At 35.7% G+C, this 20,616-nt stretch overlaps 1 protein-coding gene across 5 annotated transcripts in view; it reads right to left on the bottom strand.

Moving 5' to 3' along the window:
* BRINP3 (BMP/retinoic acid inducible neural specific 3) overlaps nucleotides 1-20,616 on the bottom strand; it is a 263,548-nt gene that overhangs the window by 49,077 nt on the left and 193,855 nt on the right. For all 5 annotated transcript variants that reach the window (XM_033099868.1, XM_033099866.1, XM_033099870.1 and 2 more), the window contains one exon: nucleotides 6,105-6,327. In XM_033099868.1, the coding sequence (XP_032955759.1) occupies nucleotides 6,105-6,327 (223 nt within the window). The remainder of the gene's footprint in view (nucleotides 1-6,104; nucleotides 6,328-20,616) is intronic.

Here is a 20,616-nt window from a genome sequence, read left to right as displayed (position 1 = left end):
CCACTGTTTCAATTCCGTTAGACAGAATGGGAGGGGACAGCGGCCTGCTTAATGAAGAAACAAACAAAACAAAACAAAGCAAAACATGCTATGCATATTATAACACGTGATCCTATCTATGTAGAGTAGGAACTGTTCTCCATGAAGTATTAACTTGTATGCTTCTCGAAGCTGAACTAAAATATTAAGAAAAACATTGCAGAGCACTCATCAGGTATTTATTGAGCACTTGCTCTGTGAATTTACGGCTGTCTCTTGGAGCTCCAGCAGATAACTCCACATTTGTATCTCTTATAAACTCTGCCTGATTCTCGTCTCTTTAGAGGGTTCAGTGGACAGGGCCCTCCTCCCCCAGTACGTTCATGGCTACAGTCTGTCAGCATTCCCAGACTTGTTTTACCTCCCCACACTCATGGATGCTGCTGCCTTTCAACTCCATTTTCCTCAAATGCTCTTTTTCTTTTGTTCTACCTCTTAGTCCCTGATCACAATACCATTCTGAACTGTACTAGGAACTATGCGTAAATACTCTTCAATAACCACTGTACTTGTCCTTTAATGAAATGAATACACCATTGTTCCTGATCTCAAAAGTTTTAACATAGCAACAAAAGTTGACTCCCTCAAGGAATCCAGAATAACACAGGCTTCAGAACTTAATCAAGTAAGAAAGAAGATTTTCATGTCACGTGAATTCCTGAGAGAGGCAGTGTTGACAGTGCAGATTTGGGGTTTTCCTGAGTGTCACACTTTATCCCAAAGGAAGGATTATAAAGAAATACTACGCTATGAAGAAGAACGTCATCAACCTACTTGCCATATGCAGGAACTGTCAAGAAATAATCTTACTAGGAAGATGCATTTTATTTGTTTTGCTTATTTTTCAAGATTTCAGAATTATCAGATATTTAAAGCCAGGGGTTTTTTTTGGTGGGCTACATTTTTTAAAAATCTGAGAAAAATACCTTACCGGCAGAACAAAAAACAGAATTTCCAATAGAAGTGATTCACGGGTATTGCTTAGCCATTTTCTCTTCCAAAGATTTTAAAAACATACCTCATAAATATCCAAATTCTTCTTCCTCTGTATTCTATTAACAGACTATACTGCATATATACATACATATATATATGTGTATATATATATATGTATATACACACACACACACACACACACACACACACACGTTTTCCTAATGTTATTTTGCATTATTCTATTAAAATGGGAAAATAAAAGCAAAATGGAAACAAAATCTCACATACCTAGTAAAAGAAAAATGGTCATGGGAAAAAAACAAAATTCAATAAAATCTTGCATCTTGCAAGAAGTTTGCATTGTGTATGTGTGTGAGACGAGTAATAGCTAACATATGAATTATGCTAAATTGAAAAAAGAAAATCAAGAAAAGCCTTTGGCGATCTTTGTTCTCCAAAACTTCTAAACTAAATAAATCAAATATTAATTCCTATAGTTTATTGAATTTCGTTCTGAATAATACATCTTTATTTTATGCTGCTTTTTTATTTATTCTGCATGCATCCAACTTGAATTGATTCATATAGTTCTTACACATCTTACACTTTTATGGCATATTTGTATGTTTAAATTTGTTTTCACTAGAAATTACTATGGTTCTTATGATGCATTATACCCTGCTATCTGCGCACTTACAGTTTCCATTTTTCCACTCACCCCTTAAATATATCCTCAGATTCTATCTACACGTTTCCCAGATCTTGTGGATTCACAAACACTGATGCTTGTCACCCCGCTTGCTCAGGAGCACCTCCTGAGCTTCAGAAGTAAAGACCCAGCTCTAGTCTTACTTGTTAAGCAGAACCCTTAAAGTCAACATGTTTATAACCAAGCTCATCAATTTGCTTCCTAACCCACCATATTCTCTTCATTTACTATTTTGTTTGAGAGCATATATTCCAGTGGTTTACAAACTGTATTTAACTCACACAGGAAGTATAAAGTTTGCTACAATTAACAATGTCTTCCCCCAGCCATGATTCTCTATTTGGAAATGTTAAATGGAAATATGCAGACAGATAGATGTATAGAAATCTTATGCATGGAAGGAACAAGAAATCTTATGGAGAGCATAAAATAACAAAACTTACAGCAGTGGTTACAGGGAAATTCATAGCTGTTAATGCCTGTAATAAAAAAGATGAAAGTTCTCAAATCATAACCTACCTTTTCTCTCAACAAAACCAGAAAAAGAAAACCAGTGTAAACACAAACAAACAGAAGAAAGGAAATAATAATTAGAGTGAAAAAAATCAATTAAAGAAAAAAATAAGAATATCAAGAAAACTAATCAAATATTTCTTTGAAAAGATCAACAAAATTGACAAAGGTTTAGCTGGACTGATGATAGAGAGAGAGAGAGAGAGAGAGAGAGAGAGAGAGAGAGAGAGAGAGAGAGAGAGAGAGACCAAGAAAGTGCAAAAAAAACCCCAAACATTTCAGAGAATGGAAAAAAGGTATTTGTATATCATCCTACTCTTATAACAGATAAGGGACTGGCACCCAAACATAAAACTTACTCTTAACACATCTATCATGAAAATGAAAACAATTTAAAAACAGATGAAGAATGTGAATGGACATTTCTCCAAAGAAGATAAACACTGACTATTTAGCACATGAAAAGATGTTCAGCATCATTAGTCAAAAGGGAAATGTAAATTAAAACCGTAAGTAGATACTAGTTCACCTTAGCTCAGGTGACTATAATCAAAGGACAGATTTAACAAGTATGGGGAACAATGTGGAGCAATTGGAGCTGTCACTCATAGCTGGTGGAAATATAAAATGCTGCAGCCACTTTGTAAAACAGCTCCACAAAAGTTAAAGACAGTGTTACCGTGTTCCCAGGAAATAAGACCCAGTCGGACAATCAGCTCTAACGCGTCTTCTGGAGCAAAAACTAACATAAGACCTGGTCTCATTTTACTATAAGACCGTGTATAATAATAATATAATATAATATAAGGCCAGGTTTTATATTAATTTTTGCTCCAAAAGATGCATTAGAGCTGATTGTCCGGATAGGTCTTATTTTCAGGGAAACATGGTATGACTCGTCAATTATGCTGTTAGGTATATTCCCAAGAAAATGGAAAACATACAGCCACATATGTCCATAGCTGCGTTATTCACACTAGCCCAACAGTGGAAACAACCCAAAAGTCCATCAAATGACGAATGATAAACAAAATGTGACAGACCCATTTTACTGATAGCTGCTGCGACATAGAGGAACCTGAAAACACTATGCTAAATAAAAGAAGCCAGCAACGGACACGTATTGTATGATTCCATTTATAAGAAATGTCCAAATCAGGCAAATCGATAGGGAGAATAGGTTTGACAAATTTCTAGAGATACATAGCCTAGGGCTGGATGTATGGCCCCGGGGGGGACTGCCAATCTCCACTGGGTTTCTTCTTGGGACAACGAAAATGTTCTCACTTAGATTGTGTTGATGGTTGCATACATTCTGAATATCCTAAAACCTAATGAATTGTAAAATAAAATGACAATGACTTATTTTAAAACTGAAATTTACAAAAATGTATAGTCTTTCAGGTTTCATACCAGTGACAAAAATCTGTAATTATAGATTTCTCCTCTGAATGATTTAAGCATCTAGTGAAAATTCAAGCATTTTATGACAGATATTGGTACAAATGCATATTGTTTGTAATATAGTTCTATATTTTACCTTAGCTTTTCATTTTGATGTTTTTTAATGTTCTTTTGTATATAATTTTTTTTTTCTTAATATTTATTGGGTAACAATGGTCAACAAAACTACACTGGTTTCAAGTGTGCACTTCTATAATACATCATGCATATATCGCATTATGTCCATCACCATATATTTCACTCCTTTACCCTCTTCTACCATTCCCCCTCCCCCTTTAACCCCTTTAACGCTAAACTGTTGTCTGTCTGTGTCTATGAGGTTTTTTTTTGGTTGTTATTTTTTGTTTTGTTTTTGAATTGGGGAAGGGGAATAGGACTTTATTGGGGAGCAGTGTGTACTTCCAGGATTTTTTCCAAGTTAAGTTGTTGTCCTTTCAATCTTAGTTGTGAAGGGCACAGCTCAGCTCCAGGTCCAGTTGCCATTGCTAGTTGCAGGGGGCGGAGCCCACCATCCCTTGCGGGAGTGAACCAGCAACCTTGTGGTTGAGAGGACGTGCTCCAACCAACTGAGCCATGTGGGAGCTCAGCGGCAGCTCAGCTCAAGGTGCTGTGTTCAATCTTAGTTGCAGAGGGCGGAGCCCACCATTCCTTGCAGGAGTCAAGAAATTGAACCAGCAACCTGTGGTTAAGAGCCCACTGGGCCATGTGGGAATCGAACCGGCAGCCTTCAGCATTAGGAACATGGAGCTCCAACTGCCTGAGCCATCAGGCCGGCCCCTACGTCTACGAGTTTTTGTCTCTTTGCTTGTCTTGTTCCTTTGTTGCCTTCAGTTTTATATCCCACATATCAGTGAAGTCATATGGTTCTCAACTTTTTCTGTCTGATTTATTTCACTCAGCATAATGATCTCAAAACCCATCCTAGTTATCACAAATGGCACTATTTCATCTTTTCTGATGGCCAGGTATAAAAGAATGAAACTAGACTGCTATCTCTCACCATGTACCAAAATTAACTCAAAAATGGATCAAATACGTAAACATAAGACCTGAAACAATAAACTACATAGAAGAAAACACAGTTACTAAACTTATGCACCTTGGGCTCAAAGAAGATTTTTATGAATTTGACCTCAAAGGCAAGAGAAGTGAAAGCTAAAATAAATGAATGGGGACTATGTCAAACTAAAAAGCTTCAGTACAGCAAAACAAACCATCAACTATACAAAGACTCAACCAACCGAATGGGAGAACATATTTGCAAACAACGCCTCCAATAAGGGGCTGATATCCAAAATATATAAGGAACTCATACAACTCAACAACAAAAAGACAAACAATCCAATTAAAAGATGGGCAGAGGACATAAAGAGAAACTTCTCCCAACAAGACTTACAAACAGCCAACAGATATATGAACAAATGTTTAACTTCACTAGCTACTAGGGAAATGCAAATCAAAACCACAATGAGATACCACCTCACACTGGTAAGAATTGCTATCATCAACGAGGCAAATAATAAGTTGGAGAGGCTGCAGAGAAAAAGGAACCCTCATACGCTGTTGGTGGGAATGCAGATTGGTGTGGCCATTATGGAAAACCGCATGGAGGTTCCTCAAAAAATTAAGAATAGAATTACCATGTGACCTAGCAATCCCTCTACCCAAAATATCTAAAAACATTTATCCGTAAAGAAACATGTACCCTGATTTTCACTGCAGCTTCATTTACGGTGGCCAAGACATGGAAACAACCAAAGTGTCCTTTGATAGATGAATGCATAAAGATGTGGTATATACAACACACAATGGAATGCTACTCTGCCAGTTTGATGTATTTTTAATCTGACTTCAAATAAATAAACACAAATTTTTATTGCACTGACTGGTCAATACATCATTAGTAGCAAACCCAAAAACTGTGCTTCTTAAAATTAGTTCAGACACAGTAGTTTAGTAGTCTGTCATCATTCACATAAATTGTTAGTAAATTTCACAGCAATTTTCAGAGATTCATGTTGAATAAGACTTATAGTACTCTGAACACTAATCAAAGAAAATAAACTTTAAATTCTTTGAATTGAAAAATCACATACCGAGAAATTTCACTTTGTGGTCCTGTTTACTTCCTATGCTTACAATACAAGCAAAAGGCTGTGTGTTTTCTGTTCACTGTAATACAATTGTTAGCTGACTACCATACAGAACAAGTTAGAATGACCTCGCGATTCTGATAATAAAATAAAATAGAAAATTGGGAAGTGCTAGTTTATGTGTGCCTCATGGTACCATTGCTTTGGAAGATTAAAACCTTAAGATAATATGCTATTTTCAAATTATTTTTAGTAATATAAATAACATTGTGCTATGTGTATTACCACCCCTGCATTCAGAAATAAATAGAGCTCACTGGGGAAAATGTCCGTTGCCGCAAATGTCTTACCTTTGTCTTGGGAGGCTAATGAGGGGTTGTTTATGACACCTCTTGCTAAGGCTGAAGAGCTTGTGTACAATCTTCTGCGCCTTTAGGAAAAGTTGCTTCATGCTGTTCTCCAGTTGTTCATAGCGGCGCTGAAAATTAGAATCCATTGTCCACAAATGCATTATGGTAGACGTGTTGAGGAAATAACTAATGGGTAGCCTTTTCATAAAGAACTTGAATTCATCTGGAAAAAAAAAAGTTAAAATTCAATGCTTTAGCTATAAAAAAAGTACCTTCCTTTTTCCCCAAAACACATTTCATGTTACCATTAAGTAACAAAATATAATCTATTATTTGCGAGTAGCAAATTAACAGAAAGATGGGATTTTTTTATGCTTTAAGACTATTTCATTTTTGTTGTTCCCCTTAAACTAGAACGTCCCTAGAAGTAGAGAATTAAAATAATTTGAGCTAAGCTAAAGCAAGTAGTTTGGACAAAAGTGTAAGTTGAACTTCATTTTTCCATGTTCTGTTTTTGATGTTATTTGAATGAACATTCTCCCATAGCTAGTGCTCATCCATCTTTCATTTGTGGCATTAGAAGGAATAATCCTTTCCAAGTGGTGCATGTCAAAGAGATGTTTTCAGAAATCTTTATTAACTTTATTTGGAATATATACATGAGTACTCATTAGGAAATACATTCATTAATGTTTAACGGAAAAGAAACCTTTTTAAACAGAAAAGTATAATTCAACACTGTCCTCTGATGATCGATCCCCTTGAACTAGCCATTTCCAATTTGTCAGGACATAATAGTTTAAAACAGAAACGTATGCGAAAGAGAAAAAAATAAAGAGTTTAAAGGTCCAATACTGGCTTTTGTTTTTCTGTCAATAATTATCAGGTCTAAAATGGTTTTACTTTCAAATGTCTGATTAACAAAAGTTGATGCTGCACTTAATAATATAAAAGGTGTATGTATTGATTATCTAAAACCTAAAGACTGTTGAGATAATAGCCAAAATATCGACACAATCCAACTCTATATCAATAGATGAATAGATTTATACGTAATATAAAATATAATTCAGCCATAAAAAATAAATGTTCTCATACATGCCACAACATGAACTTTGAAAATGCATGCTATGTGAAACGAGCCAAACACAAAGGACAAATATTATATGATTCCACTTATATGAAATACCTAGAATAGTCAAGATGGAGAATATATTAGAATTTACTAGAGGAGCGGGGAGAGGGAAATGGGGAATTATTACGTAACAGCTACAGAATTTCTATTTGGGGTGATGACAACTTTTTGGGAAAAAGACAGTGGTGATCATTGCGCAATACTGTGAAAGTAGTTAATATCACTGACTCATACAGTTGAAATGATTAAAATGGCAAATTTTATGTTATATAGATTTTACCGCAATAAAAAATAAAAATAAAAAGATAGTAGAGCCGTTCCTGCATCTCTCCTTTTTCATCCCAAGTAAATAATATGAACAGGGACTTGAAACACGAACATTTTATTGTTTTACTACTTGTTTAAATGATTTATTTTAAATGCTGCACTAATTTCCATGTAGTACATGGCTGGGTTAACTCCATACATACATGTAAACATATCACAATAATCGGAAAATGTTTTCAATGGCTGAAGATGTGTTATTTCGCAAGTGAGACAAACTATATTTTAGTCACTTTTCTACCCGTAAGAAAGTTATACGGTATGCATTAAATTTCAGCCTCTCTGTGCCTTACTTTTCTCCTTTATGAGATAGAAAGTTACAGATGATAATCTCAAGTAACTGTAAAATTTTATGATGTTTTGACCAGTTGTTTTAAATTGCCACTTATTTTTAAATATCCAATTCAAAAGCAGTTGTTTTCAAATGTCATTACAGCTATTCAATTGAATACGAACAAGGTGTATTAATACCTCTCTCTTATATATAGATACTATCTCTATTGCAGTGTTTTAAAACCACCACGTTATCATTAATGCTTCTTAAAATATGCCATTTACATGTGATAAGTAAACCACATTATTTCATATACATATTTAGAACAATTAATTTTTCTTTTATATATTTGGACTATTTCAATATTCATATCCACACTATTTCATCAATGTTAGAAAATGCAACTTTTTAACTAACGGAAAGCTATATTCGTGAACATCGGGATTGTTATTTCTTCTCTAACAAACAAATACAGACCCCTTCTGGATATTGGGGTATCTTCTAGATACCTTCTGGATGTTGCAGGTATGGTATAGATTTGTACCAGAAGGAAAAATATAACAAAAGAAAAAAACAAAAGAAAACACTTTTTGTAGCAAAAAAAATTATAAGTAAACATTTTTGAGGATACAGCCATTTGATATGCTTCAAATCTTTCCTTTTTCTAGTAAGTAGGGTATAAATAAGAAATGCATTTTAAAATTCCAATTTCACAGTACCCTACATTTTGTTTGGTCCCATATGTCTCTTTTGAGAGTTTCCTTCTTTTGAATAAAGGAGCTGATGCATGGAAATTGGAAAGCATTCCTTGGATTATTCACAGAGCAGATGCCACTGCTTTGAAAACTAATCATTCATTTCATTGTCATCTTTTACTTGAACACTTTTGATAAGCCTTTATTGTTTCATGGGTATGCATATTTTAATTATTTTCATTGTTATAATAGTATTCTGAAAGTCTCTAAATCAGTCAATTTTTATTCAAGTTAAAAGATAATTTAAAATAGAATTTATTTATTTTTATCAAATTGTATTTAATAGCATATGTCAGCTGAAAGCCAACACTATGTAATTTCTAAGAAACACAGTTTTAACATAGCACTTGAATAATTACTTCATTATGAAGTCATTAAGTCACCACTGACAGTCGCCCAAAACATTTATTGGACACCTGTTGTGCACAGAACATACAGATGTTTCAGGCTATGAAAGGAAATATGGATAAACCTTTCATTTTATTTTTATAAAAATGACAAATGACATGGAATATTTTAAATGTTAAAATAACATCTTCATTGTCTGAAATTCATTCTGTTCAGAAGTCAATAGAATCCCCAAAAATATCCTGTGGGGATTTTTTCTTTCCTTTACGGCAATTAGTAAAATTCTTATCTGGAGAGTATAAAAATGAAATATGAATGACATACGAATTCTTATATAAATCTAGCGATTTACATAATCTTAGAGAAAGCTCAGTGATTAGGGGATGCCAGATAACATCTTAACCTACAATGATTTTCTATATATCCTATGTAGAAGATAAAGTACTATTGTTTTTCAAGTGGTAAACAGTGACGAGGCATCCTTGGTGGGGAATAAACAGTTATAAAAATTAATCATGTAATCTGGAAATATATGTCTGTTAAATGTGTATATGGCTGTTAACTGAATACTTGTGCTCAGTATAGTCTTGAGGACTATGAAGAAAATAACACCGGCCACTATAACAATAACAGTAACAATAATCAATAACAACAACAACAATATCCTCTATGCTGGTGGGGATTTATAGTCAGTCTTTTTTTTCCTAATGTTTTCTTATTTTTTATTATTAGTTCCAGGTGTACAAAACAACATAATAGACATTTACACCTTTCACAAAGTAATAAACCTAACAAGCCTACTGCCCATCTGCCACCAGATAAAGCTATTACAATACCATCGACTAAATTCCCTATGCTGCACTTTACATCCCGTGACCATATATATATATTTATCATAGTTCACATTCAATATTATTGTATATTAATTTAGGTGTGCAGTGCAGTGGTTAGGCATTTATGTAACTTATAAAGTGATCCCCCTGATAAGTCCAGTACTCATCTGACACCCTACATTGTCTTTATAACATTATCGACTCTATTCCCCATACTGTATTTCACATCCCTGGGACTATTTTGTGACTACCGATCTGTACTTCCTGATGACTTCACTTTTCTCACCCATCCCTTAACACCCCTCCCATGTAGCAACCATCAGATTTAGATTGTTCTCTGTATCCATGAGTCTTTGTTTTGTTTGTTCATTTAGATTCCACACAATCTGTTCTTTAGATTCCACATATAAGTGAGATCATATGGTATTTGTCTTTCTCAGTCTGACTTATTTCACTTAACATAATATCCTCTAGGTCCAACCATGTTGTTGCAAAGTCACTCAGTCTTCTTAAAACTAATTCACACGAAGCAAAGAATAATACAAAAAGAAATGCATGATATTAATGAATTCAGTGGAGGCAAAATAATTTTAGCAGGTGACAGTTTTCTAATAAATTACAGAAGACTAGCTAGGCACCATGTTAACTCTCTTGACCTCTATTACTTCTCCATTAAAAATATTTTAAAAAATAGTATAACAAGGTTTGTTGCTTCTTTTCACCTTTACCCTGATACAAACTGTAGTTACCACTTGATATCTAACTAGCTAATTTTGAAACTAATGATCTCTCTCTCTCTCTCTCATTGTGAGTTCTTACTTTGAGCAGGAACTCTTTTAAGTGCTTTAAATATTAACTCGATTCTCCCAATAATCCTTCATTTAAATTTTATTGGAGCAGTTTTATATGGAGAACACAAATGATCTTTAGTTTCACAACTCTAACGTCAGAAAAAAATATTAACACTAATGTATTTACATGACCGTCTCATGTATTTATATATTTATGTGCTTTATCTCATGTGTCACAGTTGAATTAAATAGGTAAGAGTGGGTAACTGAAGATTTTCAGCATGAAAAGAACCACCCATAAATATATATATCCTGATTTGTGTTTCTGCCTATGTTGATGAGCATGAAAAACATTTACCAATATAGTTGATATGTATTTTCAAATATTCAGAATCTCTTTTCAGAATTGCTTTAGGATATATTTTCAGAGATGGTCTAAAGCATTCCAACACTTTGAGGGCATATAATTTACTTCTTCAATAGCAAAGTAATCAGGTTTTTTTTTCTATTATTTACAAATGATTGCTTAGGTTATAAATCCATCAAAATATACAAAAGACAAGCTGCTTCCTTTAGAAGGTAGTATTATGGATAGGGAGAATTGAGGGTGGAAACTGGCACTTCTATGATTTCTAGCAATTCATAACAATGTGTTATTTTATTAAAATTTAAACAAATATTATGAATCATTATAAAAACATAGCCAAAAAATACTCTTGAACTTTCAGTATTATGTGTGTGTGTGTGTGTGTGTGTATATATAAAATAAAGTAAATAGATATTTAAATAAAATATTATATATGCTCCTTGACTTATGATGGGGTTATATACCAATAAACCCATCTTAAGTTGAAAATACTGTAAATCAAAAAATGCATTTACTACACCTGAACTTCATAGCTTAACCTAGCCCACCTGAGTTGGGCTATTATTTTGAGCTTCATCTCTAGAGAACTGCCTTCTTCTTCCCACCAGAAGCAGGAGACACAGATGGACATTTTGTAGACATGATGGGATGCAAAAACACACACCACAATATCCAACAAATGCTGGCTACACAGAACCCTGGAGTATCGGTCCTTTACCCCGGTGACAGCGGGGCTGACAGGCAGCTGCACACGGCCGCCGTCCAGCATCACAGGGGAGCATCGCACTACATGCCACCACCAGCCCAGGAATAAAATCAGGTTCAAAGGTCAAAGTACAGTTTCTACTGAATGGTATTGTTCTGGCTCCACTGCAACATTGAAAAACCATAAGTTGATCCATCATTACGTCGAGGACCATGCATATTAAATCACTTGTTAATATAAAAGTAAAAGCCTATTGGTGCACATTTTATGTGTTTTTTTCCCCCAGAATCAATTAGCATACTGGCACAAAGTATCTTTTCAGTAAAAGTGGAGACGCAGTATGGATGATAATTTATTATTAAAGCATAGCAATAATCTTACGAAAGTAACAAAATATTATACAATATCAAGAAAAAATATGTGCCGATCATGGACACAGAACACCTTAAGATGAAAGAAGATAATTGGCAAAAAATGTGTGTGTCAGACATAGTGGAAGGATCTATGAAAACGTTTGTTTTTAAGCAGAAAGCATAATGATTTCTGATTACGTGATGCTACCAGTCTAATCCTTCTCTCCCCTTATGTTTGGGAACATAGGATTTTCTTGGAAAAATGCATGTTAATAACAATACTCTAGGAACACAAATTTTCTGTAAGCAATAAGGTAATAAAACACATATTACTTCTTTATATCGATTACTTTATACAGAAGTAATCATATTACTTCTTTATATAGGATTCTAATAGTATCCTATTAGAATACTAACGGGATAGTATTCTATCCTATGGCTTGATTTTTATTGTTTGCTTGATTGTTTTAGTGTACAATAAGTTTATACTTATACTAATTACTGCCTTCAAAGCTGACAAATAAACATCAAATTATATTGACCGCTGACCTTCAAAGTGATTGCCCAGCCAGAACACCCTCTCATAAGCCAATCTCGTTCTTTGTGAGCCAGTTTTCTAGAAGATACTATGTGTTCTTCTATCTTCTGATTTTCAGTGGCAAAGCATTGCATAGTAAATAAATTAACTGCAAACCTTGACATGACAGCAATGCTGGCCTTAGTACGTAAGACACAAAACTGAGAAACAAGTGGGTACAGCTGGAAGAAAAGTTGTAACAGAAAATTCTGTCCAGAAGGGAAGTAAGTAAGGAAAGGCTGAAATGAAAATCTGATCCTTGAGGAAGTGCAACTAATACACAAATTTTGAACTACTTCATAATCCTGACTAGAGTTGGCTGATATTTACTTGTACAAAGTTTATCTTTTTTTTTCTTCCTCCAAATATTCTTGAGGGATCATTTAAATGATTTGTATCAGTTGAGAATTTTCTCAACTTCTCCATTAAATCACTGTTACGACTTTGAGTGGCCACATATCAAGCGAGTCTATTCAAACTATTCTTTAAGCCATGGGGATAGAGTTTATACTGATATTGACAAAATACTATAACGCTGCATAAAGTAAATGGGAAGGCTGTTCGTTCACTTGTGAACTGGCCAATTTTATGTGGCTACAAAATGATGGGTACACAAGAGCATAAATCAGAAAGCAATCCTAATTCCTTCCTTCGTAACTGCCTAGAAATAAGTTGTGCTTCTCTTGACTATTTTCTTTTTCTCTGAAAGATACATCATATTTATTGCATTAAACTACTTTAACATGGTAAGCCAATCAATCTGTCCTTCATTGAATTGCCCTGTTCATGAACCTCTCTTCAAATGTTTGAGAAATTACCCATACAGGGCTCTGTCTTCAACCATAGAATCTGCAAAATTCCGGCCTTCCTTTTCTCACTGTTCTCATAGGACGGGGCGGATTCATAATTTAAATTGTCAGATGTACCCACTAAGAGTTTGGATCTTGAGCTGTTGATTCAACAACAAAGAGGATAAATAGAGCAATTTCTTAGAAGGCAGTGGATACAGCATTAATGGAAAGGTTGAGTGTCATCTAGTGTTTATTGCAGTTAGCAGTGACGACCTCACAAATAAGTCTTATGCACCATTTTTGACTTTGTCTTGACAATATTGCAGAAAAGCATGCTTCTCTAGCTTTCTTGGGGGTTCTATGCGTTATCCAACATCCTTAAATGAATTCCTTATCAGGTTAGGTCAGCTAGAGCCTGTTTTTCATACTTCCAGTGGTGAAGCGGGGCTGATAGAGGAACTGATATTTAAAGTGGTTTGGCAACAATCCCCGTGGACAGTTGACAGAATATGTACTTGGTTTCCTGGACAAGTTGAGGAAATGGCTTTCTTAAATCTATACAATACCAAGGGTGGAACTCAGACAACAGAAATACCACCTGTGTTCTTCTGGAATGAAGAGCTTATTGTAGAAACAGCATTTGGGAGGTGTGCCTACATGAAACTTAATGAAGAATGTGAAAATTCCAAAGACTGAGTTTGAACTGGTTACTCAAAACAGAGATGGCTTGTAACAGAGTTGAAATTTCTACCCTCTTTCCTCAAAGCACAGAAGGAATGATAGAAACTTTCACAGATTGTGCTCAAGAAATCTTACATCTGCAGGGCTTTGAAACAAACTGTGATCGCTATGTTGATTTCAAATCCCCGCCTCATGTTATCATTGGAAAGGACACGGATTGGGAAGACATGGCAACCTAGGAACTGGAAGGTAGGTAAACAGGAGGGCTGGGATTAACTCAGAGTAATCCAAAGCATTACTGCTTGCTTTCCTTGTCCCCAAAACACAGCACGATCTGCCCTGCTGGATGGACTAAACCTGTCTTGCTTTTCATCACTGTAGTGATCTTAATCAAAAGAATGACCTTCACCGGGAAGCCAGTGTCCATCATGCCCACTTCTATCCCCATCATGCTCCAGGGGAGTTGACAGAAAATATTCTCAGTAATGATTCGCCAAAGGCCAACAAGAATTTGTTTTTGTTTTTTTTTTTGTAGAACGAACTTTAAATGCATTGGTATAAAGAATGTCCACTAGCCTCTCTCATGAACATTGTATTGGCCATTTTCTGTAGATGGGACACCAGTTAGTATGAAAACCTGTATGAAATCAGGTGAGCTTTCTGATTTCCAGGAGGATACAATTACTGCTTTGTGACTGAGGCCGGTAGCAGCTATTAACTATGAGAAGCACAGTGGACATAGGTACTGTAGTAGACGACAGGTCCAGTGAGCTACTGAGAAGGATCTAACCGGAAGGAATTTTACAGTGTAACTCTAATCAAACTGCTCTTCCAGATGTGCAGCTCTCAACACGAGGCGTAAAGCTTCTTCAACGTACAGATTGTCTTCTCTATCGTCGTAAACAGAGAATACCAGAAGTCGCTTTCCTCCACCCTCAGGTATGAGCCTTAAACACGCCAATTTCATTCTAGGGTCCAATCATTTCTTAGTTTCTGTGTGACAGTTCATTTCACGGGAAGGCAGATCATCTCATCATGCCACATGACTTATTTTGTTAGTGACGGACATGCCTGAGAGCTCATTCTGAGAGTCCGGTGCTCCCGATATTCTCTCCAAAATAAAGCACGCCGACTGCTCCTTCGGCTCCCCTAATGACAAAGATGCACAAATCTTGAAAGTGGCATCAAAGGAATTATGTAATGGTGACATTCTGTAATGTGGACTTTAGTGAGCTGCACTGAGGTGTCAGGTGTGTCAGCGGCACATTCTTTTGCTTTTTGATGTCCTGAAAAATGGCTCTTGCTGTGTGATGTGGGATGGCTCCTGGCCTAGCCTCTGAGCTCCAATCCAATGTCTGTACATAAATTCCTTTTCTGCTGCAGTCAGATTCTATTCTTGCAAGAATGCTGACGATAGAGCTAATTGAGGCCTCATAGGTAATTATAGTCTAGAGTTCACAAGAAGACAGCAAATATTTATCAAGGGTCTACTGTGTGCCAATCACTGTGCTAGTGAAGTGTTAATGCCATAATAATAATCGTCGCTACAGCTATTATCATAATAGCATTTTCTTCATAAGTTTTCCATATATGTTAAATGAGATAATCATCATAAAAGCATAATAAAATGACTTTTACATAATTAGCGATAAATAAAGCCTAGCTATTATTTCTCTTTCTATAATTTATTTAGTGTTTCTGTGTGTGTTGTGCTGAGTACTTTACGTGGATTATCTCATTTAATGCTTACAACAATCCTAGGAGATGGGTACAATTATACTCTGCATTTTCCTAATGAGCAAATGTGCCTTAGAAGATTTTGGCAAACTGTTCAAAGTGACACATTTATTAATTAGAGGCTAGAACAAAACACGTCAGAAAAAAAGCATGGCTCCTGCCTTAATAAGCATAAACTCTTTTGAGAGTTGACAGGAAAATAAAATTATTGTCTCTGATATTTAAAGAGTGTTTTTGTTTGGTAGCCTTTCCACACGTATTATCACATCCAATCTCATAATGACCATGCAGTAGGATGGGCTGGTTTTACCGAGATGTGATGTGAAACTAATTCAAATTATGAAATCATTGCACAGAGCCAACTATGAGAGAAAAACAAGGAACATAATAGACTCAAGGAAATATAAAAAGAGACATCATTTTGTATTTCCCTGAGAGTCAGGACAATATTTCAGTTTTTTTTTTTTGCTTTTTCCCTTTCCAAAAAAAAAAGACAACACATTAAACATAGTATGAATTAAGTGTATATTTCTTAAATGGTTTAAACAATTGACAATATCCTGAAAGAAATAATTGAAGCTTAATACAAATATATAGAAAAGAATTCATTTAGAAAAGTAGAGTTGTTTAGTCATAAGGAATATGAAACCACGAGTGACTCACTTGGGGAAAAAAACTTGAAAAAACATGTGTATTACAATTCTAAGCCTTAATGTTACTATGGAAAAAGGGAATCAGGTTGAAAGTAACACTGCACGATTCAAACATAAATACATTTCTTAACTTGTGGATGAGAACCATGCCAAAGGGTTCCAGGTGGTGAAATTACAGTGTGTGTACACTTGAGAGTACTGATAAAGAATCAAACAGTTCTGCAATGGCATGTGATCATTGGTTATAAGCAAAACTAAAAGTACATATTCATGATTGCATACTGAAAATTTACATTCAGTATCTTTCGAGTATCAAGCACTCTTCTAGGTACTTACCGTATTACCCCCAAAATAAGACCTAACCAGACCATCAGCTCTAATGCGTCTTTTGGAGCAAAAATTAATATAAGACCCGGTCTTATTTTAATATAATATAACACCGGGTATAATATAATACACAGTCTTATTTTAATATAATATTAAATAATATAATATAATTAATATAATATAATTTAATATTATATAAGGTATAATATAATATATAATAAATATAATATAATATAATAAATATAATATAATATAAAATATAAGATCAGGTCTTATATTAATTTTTGCTCCAAAAGACACATTAGAGCTGATGGTCGGCTAGGTCTTATTTTTGGGGAAATAAGGTAACTCGCTTAATTCTATACAGTAGTTACTACTGTTATGGTTCACTGTATTAAAATAATAACCATGCCTTAGAAATGTTGAGTAAATTTCTCCTGGTATAAAGTCTTGTAAGTAATGCCTAGAGAAAAAGTGCTGAACACATAAGGGATACATGCGCACGCAATTAAACTCATTTGAAACCATGTATCTGTCATCTATCATCTATCACGATGGAGAGAAGGGACTTTCCTTCATACCCTTATATAGCCAGTAACACTTACAGAATACACTATTTTTCTCTTCCAACAGAAAAACATGCCTGACACCACCATTTCCTTGTAGGCCAACTGTCAATTTTTGCAACAGTTTTTATTCCTTTTCACCAAACATCAAAAACGGAGGCCAAAGAAGTTTAGTGATTTCCCTATGAACACAGGTCTACAGAAAAGACGAATCAGTACTCGAATTAAGAATTTTCCATCATAATTCGTCTTTGATACTATGTTGCCATCGTCAGTGTCATAGGCCTACGTGAAACTATACAATGACTAAAATAATTATCGTTCACATATGATTTAACTATTAGAAAAATATTTCCAAATAGGACAGTTTTTAAAACTATAAAATAAAATCACCATTTTAATGTTCAAATTGGGACATTTATAATGAAGTGCTCCTGATAGTGCTTATTTCAAGTACAGTCCCCGTAGAGCTAGGACCCTCATTGCACTCATTGGTAGAAATTATCTCGGTACCTGGGCACATGATAGAACTCTAATAACCTGCATTAGAACTTTGGTGAACCAAACGTTAATGAATGGTAGACACCTTTCAAAAAGTGGAACCTCTGAGAAAAGAAAGCGAGTGAGATCCCGCCCAGAAAGAGGAAGGAGACAGTCAAGATAAGGATTCTCTCCCCACCAGTGACAAGGAGTGTCCCTCCACGCACCCAGGCAGGGTGGGACGCCAGGTGGTTATGTGGCTCCATGACGGGCAGCGGAAATCTGCCTTTACCCTTTCCTTTCCTACGAAAGTCTTACATATAATGGAAGGAGCTTCTCCAGCCATTCCAGGGCTTTGACATTAAGTGCGTTATGGGTGTCTCTCCGATTCGCTGTCCAGGCCTCCCATTCTCTCACTTTCCAAATTCCTCCGTCATACAAGCACCGCTTCCCATTCGAAGCCCCTTGTTCCTTGTACTACCCTTAGGCTTTAGTTTTCTAAATTCAGATGAAGAAAGCCCTTGAGGCAGCTGTGGCTGGTTTCCTATTGCATCTGTGGTCCTCTTACAGTACACTGATTTCACTGTCGACAGAAATGGGTTCAAATATAAAACTACTGGAAGCCTGTGGTGGATCCGAGACAACGTGCCGGCCACAGAGCAATGATCTGCGGGGGGGCATGGAGCGGGCGGGGGGGAGGCAGGGGGTTGGAGGAGGACATTTGTGTGGGTGAAGTTTGGCCCTTCTTCCTTCTTGGCCAATGCTGCAGGCTTCCGAGGGAAATGCAGGCCTGAGGCTGGAGCAGCCCCAGCCTGGCCATGTGGGAAAGTCAGGGGTTAGCATTGCGCTCGTGTCCTCAGGCCTGTGAAGCAGCAGCACTGGTGGTAACATGCAGAGGAGCGTCACTGAGGATGGCAAAGAAGGATTGGGGGGGGAATGGCTCCCAAACTCCTCATCTCGAGAGCCCCTCTCATTCTTACAAGTGACTGAGGACCCCGAAGAGCTTTTGCTCATGTGGGCTGGTTTACAGGTATTTAACATATTAAATTAAATATCTACTTTCTAGTTCAGCCAACCCCTTTATACATAAGCCTCACTTTTTTTTTTTTAATGAAAATAACCACATTTCCTAAGACAAAAAAGAAACATATTTTGTGAGATATTGTCATTATTTCCCGTTTTTGCAAACCTCTTTAATGTCTGGCTGAAGAGAACACACCTGGATTCTCATACCTGCTTCTGCATTTAGTTTGTTGCAGTATCGCACACCATGTAGCTTACAGACATTTCCACCGTACACTCAGAAGAGAATGAAAGTGACAAAAGAAGCAATGATATCTCCAAATACTATAACAAGAGGCTTGATCTCATGGACCTCCTAACATATCTCAAGGATCACAGGTTTCCAGTGACTACACTTACGAACCGAGGCTGTAAGGAATACCACACACGTAAACTGCAATATTCAAATACAATGTGCAGCTAATACATAAAACAGCTTTGTAGGTTTTTTTATGTACTAGCCAAGAAAAAGTATTATGATAATAATAATATAATGATACCAAGCAGGAGGCATTTCATAGTATGAGGTGAGACCACATTTCATGTGCTTCTCAACAGAAGACGGTATGCTACTTATTTGAGGGAGAGGTAATTTGTGGTATCATTCCCCCAACAGTTTTGCATGTAACATTTCCTTTTTAAATAATCTAAACATAATGATCAAAGAGAAAAAAAAAATCACAAGCTAGTTTCAGCTTAACAGTTGCCGTATGCTTTCCATAGTCTTCCCCGTGTTTCATCGTCATTGTCTTGGAACTTGAGGGGGCAGAGAGACAACACTGAGATAGTTATCATTGGATTTTTCGCCCCTTGAAATGTGCTGCCAAATTTCAAAATCAAAACATCATATTTATTAGATCTGCTGCAGTGGTGAGCTGCTATGACCGTAGCTATGAAAATCACCATTACCATTTGTGGTGCAGAACGCTGAGAACCAATCATAAAAGATACAAATGATACTGTACGCTCGAAGACGCTGATGCTTTTGGAGAGTCCTGGCGTTGTGTATAAGAAAAGTGGCCTAATAATAAAATCATGGCCATATCACTTCTTTCCTCACAACAATATTTTCAATACTAATCTAAGCAATAAAAGTAATAGTAGGTCTAACACCACGGGCAATATTAAATTGAAATTGCAAATTGCAAAGCTAGTGAAATTGTTATCACAGGGATTGATCTACAAGGGAACCAGTATTTCAAGCTCCCAAATAAATGTCCAATAAAGTGATGCTTCACTATTGTGAGAGCATTATGATAGTGATTTCCCGAAGATGTATCACTTTAAAATGCTGTGTCATCTTTCCTATGCTGCAGCAAAACACAAAGAACTGAAATGAAATTATGCTTATTTTTAGGTTCCAACGGATTTTATTTGTTTACAATGCATTCCTTAACTCATCCAAAAAAAGAAAACAAAACAAAAAACCTAGACTCTTAATTTCAAGGAATGTTTAAGTGATTGGAATCCATGGGAACGTTAGATGTTAGCCAGAAATGTTGCATCTCTGTACAAATAGAGTCAATGTAACCATTAAAGAAGCATTTAGAAACAATCATTTTTATATTGCAAACCACTTTTCTTCTTTTCTACTGTATATTAGGCAACACAAAAAAATTACTTTTATAGGACACTAATAGCATAAACAAATCTATCTGTGTATTTAGTTATCATTATCTCTCTATCTAGTCTATCATCTGTCATTTTTTATATGTCTTGTCATTATCTAGAGAGGCTTCATTTGGCTGCTTT

The sequence above is a fragment of the Rhinolophus ferrumequinum genome, chromosome 27 (genome assembly GCF_004115265.2).
Source record: "Rhinolophus ferrumequinum isolate MPI-CBG mRhiFer1 chromosome 27, mRhiFer1_v1.p, whole genome shotgun sequence".
Classification (NCBI taxonomy): domain Eukaryota; kingdom Metazoa; phylum Chordata; class Mammalia; order Chiroptera; family Rhinolophidae; genus Rhinolophus; species Rhinolophus ferrumequinum.
Note: the sequence above shows the minus strand (reverse complement) of the source record. Positions and strands in the feature narration are given on the sequence as shown.